General features: G+C 37.3%; 1 protein-coding gene across 2 annotated transcripts; it reads right to left on the bottom strand.

Annotated features, from left to right (window-relative positions):
* Positions 1-5,751: 5,751 nt before the first annotated feature.
* On the bottom strand, positions 5,752-10,217 carry fam241b.L (family with sequence similarity 241 member B L homeolog). 2 transcript variants are annotated; one of them, XM_018225464.2, is made up of 3 exons: positions 10,062-10,217; positions 7,828-7,955; positions 5,752-6,267 (listed from the first exon to the last, which is right to left on the bottom strand). In XM_018225464.2, exons 2-3 carry the CDS (start codon positions 7,918-7,920, stop codon positions 6,007-6,009), a joined length of 354 nt encoding a protein of 117 aa, XP_018080953.1. In that variant the 5' UTR covers positions 7,921-7,955; positions 10,062-10,217; the 3' UTR covers positions 5,752-6,006. The 2 variants fall into 2 exon arrangements, with proteins under 2 accessions (XP_018080953.1, XP_018080952.1); XM_018225463.2 differs by having other exon boundaries at positions 7,828-7,977; positions 10,062-10,199.
* Positions 10,218-20,064: the final 9,847 nt, after the last annotated feature.

Below are 20,064 nucleotides of genomic sequence, written 5' to 3'. Positions count from 1 at the left end.
AGAGATTCAGTTTCAGGGAAGGTATATATGTGTCTTTAAAGCCTGTGACACTGATAGGCATAGCCGTGCATTTGAAGCTCCAAATACATTTTGTTCTGTGATAATTTTTCAACTTCCTTTATGAGGCATAAAGAAGTTGAGATCCTTCTTTGTGATTTTCCATCCCTGCAGTAACCCAAAGCAATAAATGCAGCGCTAATAATAGCAAATAATAAACAATAATAGCTAATAATAAAGAAAAGTCTACTTAGTCAATATTAATATACTAACACTAACAAAGAGGCTGTGTTGTGTGGGTATGTTCTGTGTATCAGTCCATTGTTAAAACCCATTATGATTGAGAAGTTTGCACACATTCACTCAGTAGCGAACAGCCAGGAAATATTCTCAAATGGAAAAGTACATAAATGACTAGCATTTATTAGCTTCGTTTTTTTCTGTTCAGTATAATGGTTTGGTTTAGTACAGCATTGTTTCAGCAGAAACACCACCACCCAGTAAGCAGTAATCAAAGCTGCATAGACAGAGCTGCATAGACATAGACAAGTTCATGGAAAAAAATCTCCAAGTACTATATGGCTATTGGAGATACCAATGGTCATTCGTGGTTAACAAAGTATTGGACAAGATCATTTTTGCTCTGAATGACTACAATGCTGCATGTGGGCACCCATGCTTTAAATGCAATCTGACACCATTACAGAACAGCAAAAATGATAAAGACTAGAGATTAATAGCTGTCTGATTAATGTGTACAAATCCATTGAGCTGTTCAGCTTCCCTGGCTTTTGCCCAAGGCTGGATTTCTGTGCTGTTAAGAATATAAATTAGCTACACAGGATTACCTCCATCCCTGCCACAAATAATGGGGGCCTCAAGGGCTGGAGACCAATGGTCTTGAACCATCTCTACCCTTTCTTTTATCTAGTTTTGCTTACACTTTCTTTGACTTGTGTTACAGTTTGTAGAGAATAACTAAGAGAAACATCTAAAGGGTTATTTTACCACGGTACATGGTGTATACAGTAGTGCTGTCAGACAATTGCAAGTAATTATTGTCTTTTTTCTGTTTTTGGACCATTTAAAATCTTCTATTCTAAAGTTGCTAAAGGACACACACACATATATATATATATATATATATATATATTTTGTTTTTACAAAAGCCCCCTTATTGAGTGGTTTAGCCCCTAAACCCAACCAGTAGATATATATTATACAAAACAGCCCATTTTTATGTGATAAATACCTGTTTCATATTCAGTCTTTTCATGAGAAAAGTATATTGTACAGGTATGGGACCTGTTAACCAGAGTAAACCCCTCAAATTTACTCCATCGCAAACCTTTTGAGGTCCTGTAGAAGTAAATGGCAGATGTCCCATTTCCAATTTGAAGATATTATGGTCTGCGCTGGGTTTTGTACGATAATCTGAAAAATTCAGGGTTTTCAGGTGATAACTCTAAAAATTCGAGCAATTCAGGAGTCAAATCCGAAAAATTCATACAATTAGAGTTTCTTTACGATTTTATTGAGATTTTTCCAGACCAACATTTTCAAGTTATTTTAAAAAATAAATAAGGTAATGGAAGTTGGGTCAAGTTTGTTTTATTGAAATGACAATTTGAATTTTAGTAAATAACCCAAGTCTACTGGAAAATTAAATAAACCCAATAGGCTGGTTTTGCTTCCAATAAGGATTAATTTAAATCTTAGTTGGGATCAAGTACAAGGTACTGTTTTATTGTTAAAGAGAAAAAGGAAATCATTTTTAAAAATTACGATTATTTGGTTAAAATGGAGTCTATGGTACACATACCTGTACTTGTAGTATGTGCTATTGGAAAATCCCCTCTGGCTCATTGGAGGCACAGTGCTCACACACAAACTGTACTTGCAAATGTGCAAACATATATGCTACATTACTTTAAAAAGTTTTAAAAATGTTTAGTATATTACTTCTGGTCTACTTCAGTTACATAATTAATGTGAATAATCATGGTTCTGAAAGTACAGGGTATGTAGCTTTTTGGTTTAAACAACCCTGCTTCAAAAAGTTTGGACAGTGTAAAATATAGGTAAGAATGAGATTCTTACCTATATTTTACACTGTCCAAACTTTTTAAAATGTATTTGTAAAATGTATTTGTAAATAACAAATTCAATGAATTTGAGGTTTTTTTTTTAATAAATAATATTTGTGGGTTTTTGTTATTTAAAGAAACTAAACTAAAATTACACTAATACAAATCTTGATAGAAGTGTTGTGTAAACACAGATGTTTATGCATGAGCAGTCGGTGGAATTTAGATTATGGTTTTTCTGTTAATATGGTAATTGTAAGAAACGTAGCATTATAGCATGAGATCTTAGCACCAACTGCTTGAGTTACATAATAGATACAACCCTTTTTTCAAAAAAGTTTGGAAAATTTTAAATTTAAATAAAAAGACAATGGAATGATTTTCATGTTTTTTTGCTTAATAACTATTGAAAATTCCATTATTGCACATTTTAATGGAAAAAATTTAATCATGGGAAAACAACAGTTGATAAATAACCCCTGAACTGTTATCAATCAATAACATAGCTTCTGCTTATGAAATATACAAACCTATTTTATCTACTTATTCCAAAATAGTCAGCCATTTTCAAAGCTTCTTAAAAATTGTTGGGTGTATAAAAACTCCATTTGGAATTCTAGCTAGGGCTTATAGACATTCTAAAAAGTGTTTTCCAAACTGTATGTTCCCAGAAGAATGACTATTTTCCATCTTAGATAGTCCTAGAATCCCAGCTTGAAGGCTAATCATAATGAGATTTTCTTGGTACTATAGCTGAATGACTGATACACCAATATTTCCATATATCTATAGTCTTGTTAAGAAGTTAGGGGGGACTTTGACCAAATGTTGGACTTTAAAGCAGGTGCCTGAAACTGAGGAGTCTTAAAATCACTGTTGAACAGAAAAGAAACACTGATGATTGCCCCTTACCTTATGATCCTTTATAGATTTGTGTAATTTCTTTTCAGGCAAGTATGTTGGCAACACTAAATACAAACAGCAAATATGATGGGTTCTGTACTCTATAGTGATATTTTTATTGTAGGTTGTTAATTTGCACTTGGCATGTAAAGTCTGACATTGATTTATTTAGGGCTCTGATTCAGTCAGGGTCTCTCACCACATTATAAAGAGCTTAATTAATCAATTTCTTAGCAACTTCATTAAACCTGGAATAAATTACTTTAGGGTCTCTAGGTTTGTAACAGAAATAAAAAGGTTTCTTTTTTCAAATTGTATCATGAAATACCCTTTTTTCCTTGCTAAGGCCTTTTCTGCAAGGCAAGCAAATACACTTATTGAAAATCACAACAATGTTGCACGGCCTGAGCTGCGACCTTTTAATTAACTATAGGTTATTCCATTCAAAGTCACACTGCCGACGGTAGATTCTGCTCTGAAAGAGCCTCAGAGGATTTCCTCTTTATGAGCGAATAGCAAAGGGCCTTGTGGTTCAGTGGTCCGAAATCATTGCCGCTCAATCTAAACATTTTTATGCTAATTTTAAAAGAGACATGTCTTAAACGCATTTAGACACAGATAAAAAATTCGATATTAAATCTTATTTTGCCATTGTTGCAACATTACGCAAGCATTAATATTGGCACATATAGTTATATATGGTTATGAATTTATATACAAAGAGGTCAACAGTGCTTTGAGCCCACATTTTTATGACTGAACTACATAAAGCACCATCTGTGGCAATACATTAAAAGATGCATACCAACTTTTCACATATGACACTACTTCTGGAGCTAATCATTCTATATACAAGTAAAGAGTGTTGAGAGAGAGTGTGATAGTGAGTGAATTACATTTATGATATTCCTATATTCTCTCATAAATAAGAACACATGTAAGTATAGACAGTGATCCAGAACCAATAGCTTGTGAGCAACATGTTGCTCTCCAACCCCTTGGATGTTGCTCCCAGTGGCCTCAAAGCAGCTGCTTCTTTTTGAATTCCAGGCAAGTTTTGGTTGTATGAAAAAAAAAGGTGTACTGCCTAACAGAGTCTCAGTGTAGGTTGACAATCCACATATGAGCTACCAAATGGCCAATCACAGCACGTATTTGGCACCCCAAGAACATTTTCATGCTTGTGTTGCTCCCCAACTCCTTTTATTTCTGAATGTTGCTCACAGGTTTAAAAGGTTGGGGATCCCTGGGTTATTCTGTAAATTGTCCCTTATTTATCTCGGGTTTTGCGTATCTTGTGTGGGAGAGTAACCAAACAGCTAAAATAAATTATAATTATTCTGTAATTTCTGATCCTAGCAATGCTATTAACTAAACTAACAATAGATTGGCTAAAGAGTCACCCTGCTATGCTTTACCTGCAATGTATCCAGTCATATGGTAATGAAAGCACTTAAGTACATGGCAGTAGTGGCCCATGGAAAAAACTACTGGATATAAATTGTAATATGAATTAAGAATGCAAAATAAATATTAAGGCTGTGCCTCCCATCCCACCTATCAGTCTGCTGCTGCTATCTCAACCATCTGGCCACCAGGAGGCAAGCCTTATAGTTCAGATAACTAAACTGTTAAATCAATACTGAAGCTTGAAAATCCAGTGTTCAATGTTTATTCCACACACACACTGGTTAATGCAGTCGGGGAGTATCCCCTTTTATTCAGCCACCAAACATTCAACACCCTTCATCAGGATTCTTGAAACGTTGAATGTTTGGTGGCTGAATAAAAGGGTATACTCCCCGACTGCATTAACCAGTGTGTGTGCGGATACGTTTTCTATACACATGCGTTGCTAAGGGACCCGGCCGGGTCAACGGAAGAAACGCACCACCAGTTACAGGATTGGTGAACTACAGGTGTGCTGTAGGAGAAATTACATTGCAATGTATATTCCAGACATCCAACCAGAATAAGAGCTTAAAGGCTTTTTATAAAAGCTCACTGGTAGCTGCAGATACCAGTTTATACACACAGTATTGCTACAAGTACTTTAGTTGTATAGTAGAGTACATTATTATCCTTTATTTCTATAGCCTCTACGTATTATGCATCACTCTGATATCATCATTCACAGTAGTCCCTGATCCAGTGGAGCATACAATCCAAGTTCTATTATGAACACACTTGACTATTCTTTCAGGTCCCACAGCTTTAAAAAAAATTACAGTTAAAATTTCACAGTTAGAACATTTACGGGGGAATGTAATAAATGTTGGTAACAGAGAAATGATTTGCAATGCCGACAGTTATGTATTTGCGCAAACAAATTTGCCTTTGCGTGAATGTAATATAGCTTTTGAGAATCCGGACACCGTTTAGCGACCTATGCAGACAGTGGAAGAAAGTTTGCAAATTTTATGGTTTGTGCCAGTGCGCAGTGAATGTAATAAAACTTCTTAAAGAAAAAGTGGTTGTGTTTGCTCCAAAAGATTAAATACCTTCAAACACTTCTTAAAAGTGTGCAATGAGCAATTGCAATGTGCACAATGAAATAACAGTTTAAGGAAGAAAATTACATTGCGAAATGCAAATTTTTATTCTTATTTGTGCAAATTGTATTTCTCTTGCTGACTTTTATTACATTCATGAATGTGTTTTACGGCCTTAAATAGAAATAAAATGTAATATAATTGCACATGTACCAATCAGATGTGTACAGTGCTGTTTTGCTCAGTAAACAAATTCCCAGGTGTCTAGAAAATTCAGTAAACACATTAAAATCCATTTTTATTAATATTACACATAAAAGCAAATCCTTTTTGAGAATTGATCCATTGATATTGATAATTTGTTTGTAGTGCAACTTTTCTGCATTAAACTATAGCTCTTTATAGATCTACATATTTATTAGTACAACTTATATAAATAGCTGTAATTTTGGTCCACTTTTTATACACAATTATAATAATGAAGAAACCACACATACAAAACATTAGGTTCTTGGCACCACTTCCATTCATCTTTGGCTGAGATGTGAGACAATATATATCAGGCCAACCAGAAGTAAGCCACGTACACCCACCATAAGAATGAGGAATAGAAGAAGAATTGACATGACAGGTTCCACCACCTGATTTCCAAGGTTCCAGCGTGGAAAGCCCATATTTACAAGCTGCTGGTTAATTTCAGAGAATGGAGAGCGCCCTTCTGGCCTCCCTCCCTCTTGTGGAATCTGCTGTGGTCCTTGTCCACCATTGGTAGCGGTGTTAAAAAATCCCTAGATTCAGGAACGGAAAATGTTTTAGTTAAATTAACATAAAAACCTTGAAATGACAACTAAATCCAACAAAGTACTAGGCTAGTAATTTAGTTTTCTATTCCAGAGGTTCACTGTACAGATCCTACAAGCTGGGTTGATTCATCATAGCATCCTTTTTGTCACTATTCATGTTGTATGAGTTGTCACCTTATTTACAGACTGGCTGCCATTTACAAGTTCTGTATTTATAGCCACTTCCATGCAATGTCCACTACCATTTTTGCTCTCTCATGTAAGTGATTGCCTGTGGCAGGTACATAAGAGTCCAGTGTCCTGTTCAAGTACAGCTATTGTGTTTGAAGCACCTGGGCACTCATAAGCATGTGAGAAAGCAAAGATGGCAGCGGTCACTAGTCAGTTATGGCACTAAGGAAGAATGAAGTTAATGTCAGCTTGTATTCTAGTCAGGGGCAACCAGCAGAAGTTCTAACAGCTGGGTGGCAGGATTAGTCTGACAAGCGCAACAGATGCTCTGCAAAATGGAACACAGATATAAAAACAACAAATAAAAAAACAAACAAATACAAAAAGTATTACAAATTGCACAGCTCGGAGAAAAATACAACTTGGGCTATATGACCATTCATATCATTAAGTGTTTGTCCCTAGATGCTTCTGCAGCTTATTCATGGCACACAATTACATTTTGCATGTCACTCATTGTGATATTAGTACAGGTATGGGACCTGTTATCTAGAATGCTCGGGACCTGGGGATTTCAGATAAGGGATCTTTCTGTAATTTGGATCGTCGTGCCTTAAGTCTACTAGAAAGTCACTTCAACATTAAATAAACCCCCAAAAAATCAGCTTATTTTGCTTCCAATAAGGATTAATTTTGCATCATGTTTGGATCAAGTACAAGGTACCGTTTTATTATTACAGAGAAAAAGGTAAGAATTTTTTAAAAATTGGATTATTTGTATAAAATGGAGTCTATGGAAAATTGCCCTTTTCTGTAATTCAGAACTTTCTGAATAACAGGTTTCCAGATAACTGATCCCATACCTGTATCAAGACACAAAACATTCTTGCGGAGAAGCATTTGTAAAAAGTAGAGTTTAATATCCACACATACTATATAGTTACATTAATATATAAAGGTATGGGACTTGTTTTCTAAAATGCTTGGGACCAGGGGTTTCGCGGATAACAGATCTTTATGTAATTTGGATCTTAATGCCTTCAGACTACTAGAAAATCATTTCCTTAATAAACCCAATAGACTTATTTTGCCTCCATTAAGGCTCAATAATATCTTAGTTGGGATCAAGTTCAAGGCATAGTTTTACTATTACAGTTACAGAGAAAGAGGAAATCATTTTTAATAAAGTGGATTATGTGGATAAAATGGAATCTATGGGAGACAGCCTTCCTGAATTCCAGAGATTTCTGGATAACGTGTTTCCAGATAACGGATCCCATACTATAAATGGTATATTTTGTATACCACTGTATGCAATGTTTGTTACACAAGGACAAAGGTATTCTGTTCAATAGTTGATTACAGGAAGCTCACCTGTCTCTGAGTGTTAGCTCTTGGGTGAGCATTTGTTCTCACTCGGGGGTCATCATCCTGGACAATTTCACCATTTGCCAAAATACGCACCATCTCCTCCGTTCAAAGGTTATTTCTGTCCTCACCTGCTGTACACATATATTGAGCACACTGTTAGAAAACAGAGAAAACACTTTTTCAGCTCTGATTCAACAAGTATAAAACCTTTAAAATTTGTGTATTCATTTTAATTTGGAATATAGCAATGAGTATCAGGTGGTTATATGGTTATCTCAACATGGGTGGTCATTAGTGTGAAATCCTTTAAAAACTCAAAATGTGCATGCAGACTGTTTTTCCTACAATGCTGCATTATTTCCTAGAACTCCAGTGCAATTTCAAGCAGTCAGTGATAACATGTGGACTGTATTCATTTTAGTTTGAGCTTTGTGTCAATGTGGGTGTGAATTGCACGATTCCTTGTTACGTGTGGAGGAATGCAATATTGGTCACAAACACATAAATCGTCCACAAGCCGCTTGCAATGTGAATATATGTTCGCAAAGTGAAAAATGTTGCCTTTGCAAACACTTTGCCCCTCATGCGACAGTAGGATAGTAATTGCAAAGGTTAGTTTCCGATAGTGTGCAGTGTAAGTGAAAAAAACTGCTTAATAAAAAAAGTTGTTAACGTTTGCTCCAAAAGTTGTCACCTTCAAGCAGATCTTAACATTCTCAATGTGCAATTAAAATTACAATGCAATTAAAGCCTAATGAAGACTATTACAATGCAACATGCACAATTTTAGAATGGCCCACCTAGGGCACAATAATGGGGGGGTGCACTTTTAAGGAGAATTTTTTTTCTTTTCTTTTTTAAACCCTGATTTGCTTGGCCTTAGTAATAGTTTTTAAATATTATAAACCACCTGTTCCAAACCCCTCTTCCCGTGATTCGTACTGCAGACAGAATCACTCCCCACTCGGCAGCTGCTGACACAGGTACATATTTATGGGCAATATCTTGGCTGCTACTTGCACCGGTAAACAGATGATATGATGGATTTTTGGCTGCTGCTGGCACAAGTACATACAGTATTTGAAGGCAATATTGTGTATTTTATTGCCTCATGCTGGCACAGGTACAGATTGGGGGCAATATGAGGGATTGGCTGCTGCTGGCTCAGGTACATGGGCATTATGGTGGCTGCTGGCACAGGTGCACAGATGTTTGGGGCAATATGATGGATTTTTTTGGCTGCCGCTGGCATAGGTACACATTGGGGGTAACAAAATGATGGATGTTTTGGCTTATGCTGGCACAGGTACAGATTGGGAGTTGAGGGATCGACTGCCAGTGGCACAGGTACAAATCGAGTCAATATAATAGGTGCTGGCACAGGTACATGAGGCAATTTGAATGGTAAGGTGGGAAATTGTAATGCGGGGACTGGCTGGGGGACATTGATTGAAGCCCTTGCCAAGGATGCCAAAATACCTTGGCCCTGCTCTGTAAAGCTGGCCATAGACTCAAAGATCCGCGGATCTTTCCCTGATATGCCACTAACGGCATGGCTATATCGGGGGTAATTCGAACGTTTGGCCGTATTTCTGAACGATTGAATTACGATACACCAAGGGGCTCCGACGGGTCGGTCGGTTAAAAATCAAACCTTCCCGACCGATATCGTGGCCAGATATAGATTGGGAAGACCCGTCGGAAGCCCCCATACATGGGCAGATAAGCTGTCAAATTGGTCCAAACGACTGATATCGGCAGCTTTATCTGCCCGTGTATGGCCACCTTAAGGCTATAAATTTATTGTCACTGCTAATTGAAACTGAAAACCAATTGCAAATTGTCTCAGAATATCACTCTCTACATCATACTAAAAGTTCAAATTCAAAGGTGAACAACCACTTTAGGCATTGCAATGCACCATATTTCAGTACATGACCCCTATTATATTTACATATTTGTCTGTAGCAAAAGTGTGTTTCCTCGCAGACACCTGTTCCCACAGAACAACAACACAGCTCACACTGACACTAATCACTGTAACATGACCCAAGGCACCAATCAGATCAGCTGCCTCGGGTGAGAATTTACTGCAGACATAGGCAACCTGTGGCATCTGCTGCCGATCCCCATAAGCTTCTATTCCTATAACAGCTGCCGTGCCGATTTCTCTACCTACTCTATGCCTCAGCGTTGTACAGTACGGTTCTGAAGAACTGATACAAATGCAAGCTTACCATGCACACGTCTACAAAGAACTATGCAGTCTGCCTACTTCCGGGTACTTGCCCCCGGCACAGCTGTCAGGAGTCCTTGCTCGTAAAAACAGGAAGTAGTGACAGGCTGGAATGTAGCACTTCCTTTTCTGCAACTCGTTACCGGCCTACGGTGCTCTCTAGCGCCATCTACTGTAAGCTGTAGGAAAAGCACAGGGAAATAAGACGCTGTGTCTATTCATTCAACTGCTGGAAATGTTTCCAGTATAGATAATTCGTGTTGCCTTGGATCCAACAATGAAAAGAAGAATATAACAGTCATAAAACAGAATAGCTTTACCAAATAAACTTGTCTTTCAAGCAGCCAACGTGCATGAAATCGTGGCAAATTCTACTCTGTGCTGTTTGTGTCTTGGAGATATATCCCTTAAAGGGATTGTTCACCTTTCACTTAACTGTTAGTTAGTATGATGTAGAGAGTGGTATTCTGAGACCATTTGCAATTGGTTTTCATTTTTTATTATTTTGAGGGGATTTTTTTAGCTTTTTATTCAGTAGCTCACCAGTTGCGATTTCTGCAGTCTGTTTGCTAGGGTCCGAATTACAATAACAATACATTTGCTGACTTACAGAGCAATCGTTTTTCCATGGGGGTCACTGACCCCCATTTGACAGGTGAAAAGAATCAGAAGAAGAAGGAAAGTAATTGAAAAACTATGAAAAAAGGAAAAATGAAGGCCAATTGAAAAATTGCTTAGCATTAGCCATTCTATAACACACTAAAAGTTAATTTTAAAGGTGAACCATTTCCTCAAGTTAGGTCCATTTATATAGTTTATTGCAGGTTAACACCATAGTCTTTCAGTTTAGATATATGGGGGCAAATTTACTAAAGGGCGAAGTGGCTAACGCTAGCGAAAATTCGCCAGCGTGATGTCATTTTGCCACTTCGCCGATTTACTAACGGGTGCTGGCGTAAATTCGCTAGCGACCGACTCTAGTGCTTCTTCACACCCTTACGCCAGACGAAGTTGCGCTCTGGCGAAGGGACGTAACTACACAAATTCACTACGTGAACGTTACCTCTTGCGCCAGACTTTACTTCGCCACCTCACACCGGGCGAAGTGCAATAGAGTAGTTAGGGATGATCCAAAAAAGTTGACATTTTTTCTAAGTCCCAAAAAACACTGCCGACTTTTCAGTTTTTCAGGGTGATAGGCTGCAAAAGATCGAAAAAAATTTTTAGGGTACTCGGCTTCCCCCCTACATTTGCCTAACATATGGCACATAAACTATACACTGGGCTCATGTGCTATAACATATACGTCCATTTAACTTTAACTTCCCGCCGAATGCAAATTAGCCAACGCTAGCTCAACTTCGCTTTGCTTGCCGAATTAACGCTAGCGAAACATAGCCATCGCTCAGCGCCCTGGACGCAACCTCGCAATTTTAGTGAATTAGCATTGTCCTGGCAAATTTTCGCCTGTCGAAGTGTTGCGATGTGAGAGAAGCCATCGCTGGCAAATTTTCGCCGGTAAGTGATTTTCCCCTATGTATCTAGAAATCAAACTCTCTGTAGGTGGCATACACAGGTCAACCTGTCAGTTTATCCAGCTGATGGAACCACAGGACGAACAGTATTGCAGATTTTTTAGGCAGTGTGGTTAAAGATGGGAAAAATACCCGATCAGGTCTGGGCATGTATGGCTCCAGCTTTATGCAGTGGTACAGACCACTTGTTGTCAGTCACTTAATTAATTTACAGTCTAGCTTCCTTCCACCCTTCAAAAATCCAAAGCTGTCTGCTTACTCTGGTACACTACCTGGTGACCTGTAATGGGGCTACTACTGACCCTACAGCCACTTCTAACTAGTCTGATTATTATTGAGTCCAGATAACAATTGTGGAGGAATTAACCTTTGGGTTAACATTTAGTATGATGCAGAGACTGATATTCTGAGACAATTTGCAATTGGTTCTATTATTTTGTTTTTTGAGTTATTTAGCTTTTTATTCAGCAGCTCTTCTGTTTGCAATTTCAGCAATATTGTTGTTAGGGTCCAAATTATCCTAGCAACCCAGAAGAAGAAGACAATTAATTAAAAAACTATAAAAAAAAAGGCAAAGGGAACGAACTGAAAATTTGCTTAGAATTGGCTATTCTATAACATACTAAAGGCGAACCACCCTTCTAGCAATGTTAACCTAACACTGATTTTCCAAGTTATGGAGAACATTGCAGCAGCTATTCTGAGTGAGACATGACTGAATGTGTATGGAGGTGCTGCTAGGGTTGCCACCTTTTTATTACAATTATACCTGCCGAGGCTTGGGGCAGTTCCACAAGGGGGTGGCCCTCTAAATCAAAGATTTACATTTAAGAAGTCTGAAATAGAAACATTTTTGCCCATGTGAATTTTACAAAAACTTGCTATTTTTTGACACATAAAGCACAGATAGCATTTTGTTTGCAGAGGCAGATCTGTCATCCTTGAAAATGTGTATGCATCATGTACATTTTGCGGTTTTCTGGAAACCAAAAATTTGGAGATTTTTTTCTGTTTTTCAGAATTAAGTGGCAAAATATCATTGTTTGTGTGAAGTTTTGTTGTGGTGTTTTCACTTTAGTGGGATAACCATTATACTTTGATAGGCCAGTTCGATGAATCAACAAAAATCCTAAAGAAGGCTTGCTGCAAAATTACTTTTTTAAAATTGAATCAAATGAATACCGACACTGATTGATACAGAATTCATTGCAGTGCAGTCATTTGCAATGATAAATTTGATAACCATTAAGGCTCAATGGGAATTGATCCATAATGATTATATATTGAACCTACTGAACTATCTTTTGCAAGCTGTGGTGTAGCATTTATTGAGATCTTTTGTAATGTGTCTTGATTAACTAGAGCTCTACAAATCTATATTGCCTAACAATGTAATTAAATCAAACAGCATGCTGTATTCCAGAATGTACACAACACTGGTTGGCTGTTATGCTGAATTGGCTAGTAAACTGCTTTTGAATATTGATTGACCTAACAAGATGTTGAGATAAAGGATTCCATAGCTGAATGGTTTCATTTTATGGCATGTCAAATATTTCTTGTTTTAATTAGGCTGCACTTCTTATGTGGCATTATCTCTGCTGGCAACAGGTCATTGATTTTTCTGCAATATGTAACCAATTAAAAGCTGTAGTAAAACTATGGAAAGTATATGTCACAAAACCACTGAAAAAAATAACCGACTTTTGCATTCTCTTTTTTTTAATCAAGCAAGCATGCCAGTCAAGCCAGGTTTATTGTCATTTCAACTTTATTTCAAGCCAGGTTTATTGTCATTTCAACTTTATTTATTATTGAGTCAATATTTTATGAACATTTTTATCCTATGCTTCGTTCAAATCAGTTGTCAGTATTTATAAAATGGTAGGTTTGTTTTAAACTCCATATCACTGCCTTTTAATTACTTCTTATAGCATTTTGAAATATTAATTAGCAGTCTTTGGAATCTTGTCTCTAGATCCTAAAAAAACTATAGTATCCTTGACTTGCAAAGAAAATCCAATTACCTATTCAGTCTGGTCATTTTTTCTTTTCCTGAAGAAACTCGGAATCTTTTCTTCCATGCTTCATTTTAGGTTCAATTAAAAAAGGTTCCTATAGATAGGCCTTTCTTGCATTCACTGAAGCAATCAACCCATGGCCTAAATAAACAGAAATTGTGCTATTCTGCCATTCACATAAAAAGCAGTGCTGTTCTTTGAGTTTGGACTGGTGCCTCTAGGATTCTTACATTTGCATCTGTCAGTGCTCCGTCCATACTTTAGTTTGTGATTTATAAATTATTTGCTGAGGATACAAGATGAGGTATTTTGTTCCCGTGTAATGATTTTGAAATACTGACATCACATCCAGTTTCCAAGCGTATATGGTGAGTAGCGAGGTAGCGGGGCAGGATCAGGAAGGGATTTCTACAGGCTGGTTTGGGTGGGAGAGAAACCCAGAGGCAATGCGGGTGTGTGGGACCAGGTCAGAGTGTGGAAGTGCGGGTCTGGGTCGATAATGGGTCTCTAAAAACAGACTCAAGCAAGACTCTAGCAGGTGATATCCCACTCCCTCATATGACTGGCTGTCTTATCGCAAATTGCGATTGATTTGGCAAAAGCTAATTTGATGAAATGTTGGAAAAGGGTGACTATAGCCTCAATTTAGAAAAACAAAAGAATTGTGTCCCTTAGGGTAGGGGCTCACTGAGTGATTCGGGGACACCTTCACTCTGTCTTGAGATAGGTCGCTGCAAAGAAAAGGCGAATCGCCCAGTGTGCCCCTACCCTTAAGCTGCAAGCTAGTCTTTCTGTTTAATTAAGGGAAACACAATATGAGGGCTTAGGGAGATGATAAAGAGCTTGATGCCATATAGCTTAGCCAGAAGCTTAGCAAGGATAGAACTTCAAGGCCAATAACGTCTTTATAAAAGCTAGGATAAGGATGCAAGTGAAAAATAAGTAAAGAATAGTGGCCCATAAAAGGCTTTTTTCAACATTAGCAAATTGAAATGTAGAAAAGTGTTTTTTTTATATTATGAAAATAAAAAACTATTTTTATCCCATAAAACTAGTGGCAGGGGAAGGAGAAGAATTGACCTCATGGTATGTTTGTGAAACAACTCGCCTATTCAGTGTTTTGGCAGTTCTTATAAGATTTTTTAGGGCTTTGTAACTCCTGGACAACTGACTAATGATAGTATTATAAATTTATATATTTCAATGTTATTATTTCTAGAAGTCTTGTGAATATTTCTTTGGATAATCAGGTGAAGTATTTAGGGAATAAATGTACTGATAATAAATGGTTCATTATCCCAAGCTTATTTGTACAACCACTGAAAAGTTAGGGAACTACTACAATACATCAAAGAAGGCTTGAATCCAGATTGGTAATCAAATGGTCTGTATCTAGCATTCTAGATCACTATTAATTGTGTGTCTTATATCATTCTATATGTCCAATGGGTTTTTTAGCTATTTAACAGATCTATTGATTAGTAACAGTACTGGAGCAATACCAAGGCTTTCTTCTTCACAGCTGTGCCTGGAGTGAATAGTTTTACAGCTCACTGAAAGAACAAGGCAACTTAATTCAGAATGAATACAACCACACCTATATAGATGACATTTTCATTGCAACAAACAACAGCTAAAATCCAATTACATTACAAAGAGGTCTGCTAATAAGCCATTCAACATAAGAGGCCATGGAGCAGGAGAGCATAGAAAACACAATGTGAACTCTCCATTCAATATGCCAGCTTGCTTGCCTGTGTGTGGGCATGTCATAAAGGAACTACAGATAAAACCTCTGTTAATGCTTGTCTTTAGAAAGGTAGGGGTGAAAATAGCAGAAGTCTCGCGCCTGTAATAGTCTGTGGACATGCTGCAACTTCATCATAGTGACTAGATTAGTTCTGCACCCTTCCCTGTATTAGATACTTATCTGCATTTCCACTGGCTTCTTACTTCAGTTGCCTTTATTGTGACAATTCAGCATGTGTTGGAATGTGCTTTTGTAATGGTTGGAATAAAATGTTACTGTTTTCAAAAATATATATGAGTTATTTTAAATGAGCCCTACACAAGGCCCTATTTAAATGTCTCTGAAAAGACAAATGTAAATGGATGTGATTTTATGCATTTCAGAGATGTTTTAGGACATATCTGAGTAGGCCAGGGTAGACTGGACAGGCCACTTAAACTTTGTTTTCTGTTTGGGAATGTGGTTACCTAAGATCTCTACCTTATACAGAAAATCAGGTTTATTCAATTCTAGGGCAATATTTATGGTTGCAATAGCCTTTATTTTTGTGCAGTTATAACTACCACAATGTAATTTGCTTCTTTTCTGTATTTCTGGGTGTTTGCTTGCCTTTGTGGTTAATGTACAAATTGAACATATCAATATAACCGTTTACAATTTTTTAATAGACTGCTGAACAATAGCAATGCTACTGTTATTATTCCCCCTTACACCAGAATTGTACATTAGAGCCAAGTCTATAGATAATATAGAGCCAGATCTAAAGATAATTTTTGAGCTACATCCTACCAACTATACATTGCATTTCAAAGGTATTCTACAGAATAACTGTATTAAATATTTTAACTGCATGAGGTAATGATTTCCATTTCAAATACCACTGGATACAAATAAAGACTTGATAACATTTGATGCTAGATTAAAAACTAACATCTTCACAGTCTTTTGTTGCTGAGTAAGTATAAAAAAACCTAAAGCTGGCCATAGACACAAAGATCCAATCGTACGAATCGAGGATTCGTACAATTTTCGGACCATGTGTGGAGATTCCCGACATTTTTCATCGGGATGGAGATTGGTCGTTTGGTCGATCGGACAGGTTAGAAAATTTCTGTCGGCTACCGATAATATCTCTGCATGTATTGCCGATCATATGATTTTCAGTGGGAGACTGACACTAGCTTTGTCGGACATAGATATCGTATGATTGCTGTCAGGAGCAGAACATTGGCTGATCTGTTCTTTAACTACTTTATTTGATCGAAATGGTAAGACTTTGATCTGAATGGTTAGTGGCAGGTCGGGAGATGGAGAAGTCTGATCATATGATGATTCATACAACGGATCTTTGCATCTATGGCCAGCTTAAGAGTAGTTGCCTTTGTCAAATTTAGATGGTATTGCCCATGACTTTTGAGCAGCCAATATTAACATTTTATTAAACATTTGCCTTCTATTAGGACATTTACATGGATAAGTAGTATCTAAAAAGCCTTGCTGGTTTTGTTGATACTTCCAAATTCTTGGAAGCTATGACATTGGAAGGGGTGGTTAACACAAATGTTTGATCAAACATTATATAGCATTTGTGACTTTTCTGAATGTTTTATCTATTTACACTTTTTTAGTTTATAATAGGGCAGACGGTAGCAAATGTTTAAAAGCAACTGTAGAATTACTCCGTATGCGGAATTCTGTTTGCCCAATGTATGTATTCACTTTAGGCTACAATCTAATAAAAGTAAAGGGCCGAGTGCAAAGAGTTTGCTCATTTTAAGGATAGCTTATTCCCTGCTGCACAAGAAAAGTTACTTATCACAGGAAAAGACATAAACCTTTTGAGTGTAATAAAACTTTATTTCATGTGTAAAAAGCTTTTTCTTTCTCCTTTCCGATTGAAATCATCATAAACGAAATGTTTCTGTGTCAACTGTATTTGGTTAATCTATAAACGAAAAGTTTAAATTCAGATTTACATTTTTAAAGACAGGCTGTTACAATTCACTTGATGTATGAGGGTTAATGTATGAGGGATATACTATCACATAACATATTATAAACCAATATTTAGCATTTTACTTTTTAATAAGATAATGAAAGCAGAGGAGTTTTTAGAGGCAGACAGCTGGTATTCTTAAAGTGGACCCGTCACCCAGACATAAAAATCTGTATAATAAAAGTCCTTTTCAAAATAAATATGAAATCCAATTTCTTTTTTTTATTAAAGCATTTATAGCTGTTGTAAACTCATTTAAAAATATCAGCTGTCAATCAAATATTTCCTGCCCCTCCTCTATGCCTAGGCATAGAGGTGGGGCAAGCAATTACTTTCACTTTCCATTCAGCACTTCTTAGGTGTCACTGCTCTCCCCACATTCCCCCCAATCTCTTAACCATTTAATTGTGTAACCAGGACATGGGGATGGACATCAGGTCCCGCATTCTGATGCACAAACAAGATTCTGAGATGATACAAGACTTGTCTTAATAACACTGTCCACAAAATGGCTCCTTCCTGCTTGCTATAATTTTGAAATCCCAGACTGAAGGAAACAAGATTCAAATAATTTATACAGTGTAATTAAAGTTCATTTTGCTTGACTAACATGATAAAATAGGATTTGAAATAATTTTTTTGGGTGACGGGTCCCCTTTAAGTCTTTGAAGCATTGGTAATATAAGTTTGAAAAATCAAAGCAAAACAGAATTAAAATTTAAATTAATAAGAACGAATGTGTTTACAAGGCACTTAATAAGTCTTTTAATCCTTTCCATGCCAGCAGTCTTTAATCTTACTGAACCACATGTTGCCAGTAAACACATGGCTCAGCATAGATCAAAGAAAAAACTGAAAACAATCCACAGCAGCACAAGGGTTAAAGGAGAACATATTTTCTATTTACTATCCATTAATTTTTCGTAAGACATCACAACACACGAGGCACAGCTTATTGTTCACATATCAGTGCAAGCTGCCATATTGTTTGCCTTGTTGGATGCATTCTCTTTAGATGTAAACTAAACAGTGCCATCTATTAATAATTGCTAGGAATTCTAGAAAACCTTTTAGTATAAGCACACAGTTAGCTCCAACTTATATAAGCAATGTTTGAGATATGATCTCAAACAAAATTTAGGGTAAATTTAACAGTTGTTAAATATAGTATCTCTGTCTTAAATATTTTGGAATAATCAAAAATATGTGTTAATGTAATGCAGATCTCCATTACTATTACGCAATACTTGTATGGTGATGCTTCTTGCTCCTCTACTTCTCACAGTGCACAATCAATTGAAGCCCTTGATACAATACTTCTAAATTCTTCCCTTCTGCGTCCTTCCCTATGTCCGAAGAACATGAATGAAGAGCAGAACCATATGTTAGCACTTAGCAGGAGAGGCCAACATAAAGATGTCTTGCAAGGACTCTCTGTAGAGGAGTGGTCAATAAAGCTTGATTGTGCTTAGAGAAGCAGATGATGCTGTAGCACCTCAAGAGAACTTAACCTATTTATAATTAATGATTACTAATGATTATTCAAATTAGAAGAAATTTCGGTACATACAAATAAAGAAATATTTAAAATGCAATTATATTTAAAGGGGAACTACGGCTTCCAAACCAAAATTTGATAAAGAGGCCCACATAACACAATAAACCCTAATATATCCATCACAGTTACCTATTTCTTCAAAAAGTATAAATAAATGCCATTTTCTATGCTGAAATCCAGCTGTTTAACGGTTCTTCTCTTTCTGCATCATTTGAGATCCTGGCAGGGAAGTAGGGACTAAAACAGACAGCTTACAGACAGCATACAAGAACTACATAACCCACAATGCATGCACTGTGATGTTCCTTTCCTTATTGAAATCATGTGTGCAGGGAATTGTGGGGTTTGGAGGATGCAGGCTGAGGACAGCTGGCTATTGATACAAAGTAACAGTAGTCAGCCTGCTCAGCAAAGTAGTCAGAGAGATCAGCAGGAGAGCAGGGGCCCAGGGAAAAGTAAAGGAATTTCCTGTGTAGAGATCACAATGGAATGGAAATTTATGATTAAAATAGTACTACACTATTTTTGGTTTTATCTTTGCATTGGAGCCCATGAAACCTGAGCACTAAGATTGGGATTGTCACGAGGATCCATTACATGCGCTCAGGGCCGCATCAGGGGGGGACAGGGAGGACAAGTGTCCCGGGCATGAAGGGGGGCCCGACTCTTTTCAAAACTGCAGCACTGCCGGGCCCCCCTTCATGCCCCCCTTGAGAGCGCTGAAGCCTGTGGCCATCCCGAACAGCCGAAATGTGGAAGTGCCAAGAACAGCCAAAATGCGGAAGTGCCGAAGGACCCGAAGCCACGAAAACAGCCGAAGCCGAACTCCCGAAGCGGCGAAAAGACCCAAAGTCACGAAAACAGCCGAAATTTAAGTCCTGAAGCTGCGAAAAGACCCAAAGTCGCGAAAGGAGGCGAAGTTGAAGTCCTGAATCCACGAGTTCAATTCTACTGAACACCAATGTGGGTTTTTTTTTTTTAATCCCCTGGCCACCAATGTATTATTTTAATATTCTATAGGCCCCTGCCACCAATTTTTTTTAACTTGTAAGGGGGCCCTGGGGCCAATGTTTTTTTAAAAAATATTTTTTGGGGCCCCATCTTTTTTTAACTTGTCAGGGGGGCCCTAGCGCCAATGTTTTTT

Source organism: Xenopus laevis, chromosome 7L (assembly GCF_017654675.1).
Source record: "Xenopus laevis strain J_2021 chromosome 7L, Xenopus_laevis_v10.1, whole genome shotgun sequence".
In the NCBI taxonomy this organism is placed as follows: Eukaryota; Metazoa; Chordata; class Amphibia; order Anura; family Pipidae; genus Xenopus; species Xenopus laevis.
Note: the sequence above shows the minus strand (reverse complement) of the source record. Positions and strands in the feature narration are given on the sequence as shown.

What these genes read in the sequence shown, in the direction of transcription:
- fam241b.L (XM_018225464.2), bottom strand. Translation starts at nt 7,920, where the DNA reads ATGGTGCGTATTTTGGCAAATGGTGAAATTGTCCAGGATGATGACCCC. An exon ending in GAGCTAACACTCAGAGACAG is followed by an intron (nt 6,268 to 7,827) that starts GTGAGCTTCCTG and finishes TCCTGAATCTAG; the next exon opens with GGATTTTTTAACACCGCTAC.